Source organism: Symphodus melops (assembly GCF_947650265.1).
Source record: "Symphodus melops genome assembly, chromosome: 11".
Classification (NCBI taxonomy): Eukaryota; Metazoa; Chordata; class Actinopteri; order Labriformes; family Labridae; genus Symphodus; species Symphodus melops.
In genome coordinates, this window is record NC_136701.1 from 17474941 (window position 1) to 17482734 (window position 7794).

Here is a 7794-nt window from a genome sequence, read left to right on the forward strand (position 1 = left end):
CTTGATGGACACTGTGCACGCTCAGGACCTCCCCTGCTGTGTTTGCTCCGGGCTCTCAAGGTGAACTGATGTGATTCATAAGCAAATGAATGCACCACATTCACCAACAAAATCAGCAATAACTTAACAGCTGCAATTATACGAGTAGCACGAGTCTAATTAGAGGGAATTGATGCACAAAGCGGTGTTTGCTTTGTTAATTTGCTTTGCAAGCTTCACGTTTTTTTTGTTGTTTTTTTTAATTGTTTTATTTTTATTTTGGAGTGAACAATGTAGAATCATTCAGAGTAATGTTTCCTTTGTGATGGCTGGCTTAATTAACATTTAGTCTAACCTTGTCGAAAATATTGAAATTGCAGTGAAGTGTTTGGACACAAAGACAAATGGGAGATGGAGCTTTGTTTGGTGAGAAAAGTTGGGGGGGGGGGGAATCACCGCGGGACTATTTTGGAACGCCCTTTTATGCTCCCTACGGCATCATTTGTTGCACTTGGTGTTTGTGTTCTTTAGCATCAAAACAATTGCAGCTCATGCCGGGTTGTTGTTTTGCTTCTTTTTTTTTTTTTTTACCAGCGTAAAAGCTAAGAGCGGGAAAACATCCGACCCTGTGATTATTCAAACAACACCGTGTGTGGATTTTTAAATGCTGTGGACCTGTCAGACTATTGTGGTGCAACTTAATGATTTAATGGAATTCAGCGGGCTGGACCACTTTTAGCTCGGGATTCAGGAGAAGAAAGAAGGAGTCTGTGTGCGACCTTGAGATCAGGCAAGAAGAGCGGTTGCAAAGGTCATTGATATGCATGGCCATCGCACGCTCGCTGTGTGCAGCCGAGTGTGCGTGTGCTGATGCGTTTCATCCCCACTTGGATCTGACTTGCATCAGCGATGTAATTGATTATCATATGAATTCTATTCAAGCCATCAAAGCCCATGATGATTTAGGTCTCTTTAATATATTCACAGAGTCCACACTGATGCACCGCTCTATATATCGTACGACTTTTACTCTTAGCTGTAAAAATCTTCCCACTGCCTCAGGATGATGGCACTTTTGGATCAATCTCAGCTCCCAATTATCCCGCCATTTGGTGCTTCACGACCCGAATAAATATTTTTTTCACTAATCCATATGTTATTATCATCCACCAGGGCTATCATAGATTCAAGTAAACACACACACACAGCGACAGACAGCAGCATCAGCTCCAGCTTTTAATTGTCTGACTGTAGACTTGAAATTGGCCTGCAGGCAAATATATATGTGTGTAAAACTGTGTGTACTGAGAGAGAGAGCAGAGTTGTGACATCAAATTCCGCCAATGGGAAACCAGGCGGATTCAGCTAATTAGCATGAATTACTAGTACACACATCATAGAGCGTTTAAACATGGACATACAGTTTGTGATGACAACGTTTGGGGGTAAATCAGGTCAAACTTCTCGTTCATTTAGGATCAAGTTGAGCAGGAAGTCCATAATCCTGCTGCAAAGTTTTATAATGAGGACGGACTTTGTTCACAGTTAAGCCCTGAGAAAAGACACTGGCCCTCGAGCAAGGCTGAGGCTGTAGTCTGGAAGAAGAATGACTTGCAATTTTACCATCCTATATTGATATTGATCTGTGAATTTCGGCACACGGCTGGAGATACATATGCATTATCACGGCTGAAGGTTTCAATCACAGATCATTGTGCACATTTTTCATTTTTTGGGGATTATAGAATGTTTCTTGCTGGGAGCGAGAGTAAAAGTAAGGGGATGAAATCATATTAGGAAGATTGGAAGAAGAGTCTGTGTCGTGCCTTTCGAAGTTCAAGTTCACTATGAGAAGGAAGTTCATTCTGGATAAACTCTTCTACTCCAGCTCAAAAGTACTACACCCTACAAATGTCAAAAACCATTCTGCAGTCACAAAGCTCAACCTAAGTCACACGTTCCCCTTCAGAAGGAAACGTCTGTGGATTTACATTCAAATGTCCATCAAATTGTAGAACAATACACTCTGACGTGAAGTTATAGTCTTGGATCTGCAATTTTCAAAAATCACTATTCTTATTTCTTCTGACAGAGAAAAACAACTAAAAATGCGTCCCATAGTCCAACTTGCAAACTATATTCTTGTAAAAGTTGAGGTTCTAATATATTTCTAAAAACTCATAAAACATAAAATACCAGAGACTTGCATTTACATAAATACTCTGCCGCCTCCCCAAAAAGCCTCAAAATAAAAGTACCACATATATGCTATGGTAGTATGCCAGTCTGGTTTTAAAATAGATGATAGGGCTGCAGAGTATGAATAACGGTACAGATCAGAGATTAAGATGACTGAATAAGAGAACCCTGCCCAACAAGGTGCTTTCATAACTATAGTTAAACTTATTCACAACTGTCAAAGCTTTGTCCACTTTCACGTTTTAACAAATCAAATGGTGAAACTCATCAATTCTTCTATTTATTTATTTTTTTTAAATTGAAGAAATTCCTATTTGAAATTTCATCCAGCAACACCCTTCCAGCAAAAGTTGGGACAGTGGCAACAAAAAAGCTGAGAAATTGCAACATGTGAAATAAAATCTCTTGGTGGACTATCGCACAGTTAGAAAGGTCAACTGGCAACAGGTTAGTACTATGATTGGGTGAAAAAAAAGGCCGTCCCAGATAGGCTGTTCCTATCTGAATTAAGAATCCACTTTGTGAGAGGCCGCACTGGAAAATAGTGCAACGGTTCAAGAAAATGGTTTCCCAACAAAAGGAATGCGAGTTATCTTGGGATTTCATTTTCTACATTGCGTGTTATCAGCGCTCTATTCAAAAGCCAGGATTCTTGAATGTATAGGGCACATTAGAGCACGAGCAGCACGGCTAACCTGCACATTTTATGAAGGCTCCATTAATGCTGAATGATACAGTACAGGTTTTGGAGCAGCGTATGTTGCAATACAGATAAAGTATTTTTAAGGCTTCGCTTATTTCAGCAAGACAATGCAAAACCACATTCTGCACATCTTTCAACAGCACTATACAGTGTAGTAAAAGAGTCTGTGCGTTTAACTGTCCTGCCTGCAGTTATGACTGATGAATCATTGCAAATGTTTGGTCCCTTGTGAAACGTGAAACACGACAAAGGAGACGCAAAAACTGTTGAACTAAAATCCTACATCATGCAAGAACGGTAAAAAAAAATGAATTGATAAGAAAAAATAATGGTTGGTTGCAGGCCGAGCTGGAGAAAAAATCCAAATACAGCTATAATGTTTTTTGAAGCCAAATAAGGCTTTTCTTCGTGGGTCCTTTAATTTTTACTTATTGGCATGTCATTTCCGTTTACAAGGTGTCAGTGTGTTTATTACTGTGTAAACTTAAGATATGACAACAGACTGCTGAGGACTGGCAGAAGTGAGGGCAAAGTCAAGTAAGGGAAACAAATCCAGCTTCAAACACGCTGGGAAACAAAGCTTCGGCAGCTTCCCAAACCAGCCAGCTAGTCGCCAATCAGCCTGCCAGGCCTCTCTGCTCTCAGACTCAGGCTGGCAGTGAGAGCCAGCCAAGCAGAGAGATAGAGAGAGACAAAGAGAGAGGGAGTTTTCATTACACAAAAACACTTATCCTCCTTCTCCTCCCTCTCTCTCTCACTTGTTTTATCCCGCTGCAGAGAGATACTGTGGGTAAAGGTGACAGACATAGATAACTGTATCTCAGGCAGGCTGAGCAATTACTCTGGATTTTTTTTATTGTCTCTGACAGCCACATATTTGTAGGAGGAGATCCAAAGCCATCACCACTGTGTCGAGTGTGTGTATGTGTGTGGGTGTGTACTCTCCATCTGAAATTACAGGAAAATTAAAGATGGTTTCCCTCTAGCAAACAAGCTCACTGTGTCTCCTCGTCATAACCACACTCATAGGAGCACAATGACAGCTCTAATCAGCCCTCTGTCAAGCCCATTAGGTCCCACCCTTAATGAGGAGATCGCCCAGCTTGTGCCCCGACTTAAGCCAACCAAGTGAGCTAATAGATAATGATGTGCATGGATGTACAGTGTTCTCGTCCTCCTTGGCGTCGGGTTGCAGTAAAATGACAGACTTCCAGTGTCGCCATTAAAGAATGTTTTTTCTATTATGTTCTCAGGGTTCAGTCAGCTGTGTGTTACACTCATCACCAAACAGCAGCCTGACAATCTGCCTTTCACCAGAGTGCTGCTCGCTTTATGTGGAGGGATTGATAGATGAGTCACCATTCCACAAATACTTTTTTTTTTAAAATTCCTCATTGGTGTGTATCATTCATGTTGTATATCTGAAGTCTTCGAATAATAAGTGGTGTTTCAAACATGAAACATCCATTTTTCAAAGGCTTTTGAATGATTTGTGACATGTGATGCTAATTGCACCTGCTGTTTTGGCACCTACGTGCGCATGAAAGCCGAGAAAAGAAAAAACGGCTGACAGTGAGAATGGAGCCTCACTGTCAACATCACACAGGCAAGGTCATTTCGTTAAAACTTCATAACCTCCTTCTCGCCACAAAACAACCGATATTGCGATAGGCGCGCGCGTCCTACTCTTTTCTACTATTCCGCCACCCTCTCCCGCCGCGCGGACAGAAGTCAAAATATATTGCTGTTGGTAGGCTGGCCGCCTCATTCTGTCACGTCAACATGTCGACACAAGCGCACGAGATCCCGCACTTCAAGCAGAGGTGCGTGACCACACAGAGTCCCAAAACCGACTGAACTTTTGCTACAAAATTAACAATTATTAACTTATTTCCATACGCACTCTTTTTTTCCCCCACTGCTCTCGCGCGCAGTGTACTCAGGCGCGCGCGCAGCAACAGCACCGACCATCCTCGTGCAGGTAGGTCGTACAAACTGCAGTGCGGCAGCGGTTCGCTATTTTAAGGATTTTTTTTTTACATAAAGTGGATAAATATTTAATATCCCTTTCTATTCTCGGCCCTTGTGTGGATCAAGGACCTATGGTTAGTTGTTAAATACGCACGATAAGGCTCCTCTGTGTCACCATATAGCACAAGTCCAGCAGTAAGAGCATAAAAACTCTAGGAATGTGTATAAAGTTAAAGACACAGGCACGCATCAGCACCAATAAACAGCTCATCTCACATGCTCTTCAATCATGGAAAACAAGTGAAATCCTCTTTCTCTTACCTCGCCTGAACATGTTGGCAGCGGCTGTTTGGACCGTCTAGGAGTGTCGGTTCGGGAGTAGCATCCTCGTGGATGTCCAATCCTGTGCCTTTTGTAGACTAAACTGTTATTTTGATTCCTTTTAACCGCCAGGCAGTGAAGTCTTGTGTCCGCGGCTGGCAGCTGGTGTTTTACGAGTGAAGACAGTTGAAGAAAAAGCGAAAGAAGTGGTGTAGGAGGAGGGAAAGAGGGGTGTCGGTGATGTTTGAGGAAAATAAGGGGCGAAATTGGGCGACTAGGTCCGCGCGCAACCCAGCAGAAAAAAAGAACGACCAAAAAATAAAACAAGTTCACTGGTCCGTAGTTGTTATGAAAGAGGTGAGGAAAACACCTCGTCCCGTCCCATGCACTCTTTGGTGTGTTTTATTTCAACCAACCGCCATCTGGTGTTTATAAAGAAATAACGTGCATTCTGACTTTGTTTGATGCCCTGGATACGAGAGAAATATGCCGCCAAGAGCAGGATGAAGAAAAAAAAACAACTGAAAGCTGAGTAAAAGTTCCCCTAAGCCTTCATCAAATACCTCCTGTCAGGTTGCAGGTCAGGTGGAGTCTGATATGTTGCTGTGTGCGGATCGTCACTGTGAGTCAGAGCCGTCTACCGTCTCTGTTAACGGAGAGCTCCGAGGCAGCCGCTTCAATCCCCCTCCCACTGCGAGATGTGACTGATGAAAGCCAGAACAACTCTCTCTCTCTCTCTCTCTCTCTCTCTCCCTCCCCCCCCCCCCTCCCCCTCTCCTTCTTCAAATTCAAATAGGCTATGCTTTATTGGCGTGACAGACAAGAAGCCAAGCTATATGTTGATGAAGCTGCAGTTATAGGTTCATATTAAAATCGTCCTTTTATCAGCTCTTGCACCCTATCAATATTTCACTTGTGTCCTTGTGTGAACCACTCCTTTATCTTCCTCTCTAATTTCATTTTAACAATCGCAGCCGCCAGCTTTGTGGGCATGGATGTGACACAAACAGTATAACCAATTACAATTACAATTTAATTAACAGAATACTTTTTTCTGCTACTGATATTCCTCTATTTTGTTCAATTTTAATCCAGATTTTTTTTTTCAGAAGCGGGGTTTATAATTTAGAAGTAGAGAGTTACAAAAACACTACTTACTTTAACTTTAAATTACAAGGAGTACAAAAAAGTGAAATAAATCTCCAGTCTACCCAAAAAGTGAATATCTTAAATACGTGATGTGATTTAACAAATAATACTTATGAGGATGTTAAACAAACAGGATTGTTTTTTTGTTTTGTTTTTTTTACTTTATACTAACTACAGGAATCTAATTATTTACATGTACTTAAATTCTGCATTGACAACCAGCCATTATTTTTATCACTTTCTTTATTCACTGTTATAAAAATAATTTATTTACATGTTCCCTCTGTAAAATTAATTGACAAACTTTGGTTTTCACAACAATAATGCATTGGACTAGCAGCAACTAGCAGGGAGTAGTGAGTAAATGCCATCAGATGGGGCCCAGATGGAGATTTTCTACTGTCATTGCAAAATGTGTACATTTTGATGCAATGCTGTGATTTAAGGTTTGTTAGCCCTTGGTGGCCCACTACTGGTCTGCAGTTGCCTGCATTGCCTATTGATATGCAGTGTCTCTCTATTTCATAGAGAAATAAAAAAAGAGCCTAAGAGCTTTTCTCTGAAGACATTTTACCTATACAATCTATAGCCAACAATATCGTTTTATGAAATAGCATAAACTACTTACACCATTATAAAATGGTAAATTGGTCCCCCCTCAACTAGTTGCACCATTAAAATGTGACTCTAATGTTATGTAATATATGTCTTTATTCACTTCTACTTTGAAATCTTTGGCAACTTTCAAAGCCTGAGTAAATGTTTCCTTTTTGTATGACCTTAAAGTGTGTAATCCTGAGTTCATTTTTGCTTTTTTTTTTTGCCTCATCTGCTTGTTGACAGAACAGGCTCTGTCTGTTGTCAGTTAGGTTGTCCGTTCTTCATATCTTTCTCAGCTATAGTGGCTTACTGAGCCCAGATGGTCACTGCCACTCATCTTTTCAGGGCTAACTTACATTGATGTTCACATTAAGCTTTGGCAATACTGTCTAATAGGTTGTTGATTTTTTCGTTTATAATGTGGTTTGTCCATATTTTTAAGAACCCTGCTTTCTCAGCCCCCCCCCCCCCCCCCCAGCCCAAATTTGACGGATGACAACACCTCTTGTTATATCAGTGTTTTCCAGATTGTGAATTTGTGAACATGTAAAGCACAATTGGCCATAACTAAAGCATGCTGATCATATGAGGTATTATGAAAACAGAGATAATGCTGATGGGATCAATTACAGTTTTCATGTGTTTTACAAATGCTTTTCCATTTTGTTGTGTACTGCATAGATGTACAGTATTTAGCTGTCTCTGGGGATCTTTTATTCTCTCTCATACATATTGCATTTCAATGTGGTAAAAGACTGCTTGTTCTTTTATTTTGCTTCGGTCCCTTTCCATATAATATTTGCTACAGCAGAAAAGAAAATGTTTCTCATCTCCTTTTGAAGGCTGATCTGACGCATCCTGCCTCTTTTCCA

General features: G+C 40.9%; 1 protein-coding gene across 1 annotated transcript in view; it reads right to left on the bottom strand.

Annotated features, from left to right (window-relative positions):
* rtn4rl1a (reticulon 4 receptor-like 1a) overlaps positions 1–5853 on the bottom strand; it is an 85617-nt gene extending 79764 nt beyond the window's left edge. Inside the window, exon 1 of the mRNA XM_079356512.1 lies at positions 5174–5853. Coding sequence (XP_079212638.1) covers positions 5174–5186 — 13 coding nt within the window. The 5' untranslated portion in view covers positions 5187–5853. The remainder of the gene's footprint in view (positions 1–5173) is intronic.
* Positions 5854–7794: the final 1941 nt, after the last annotated feature.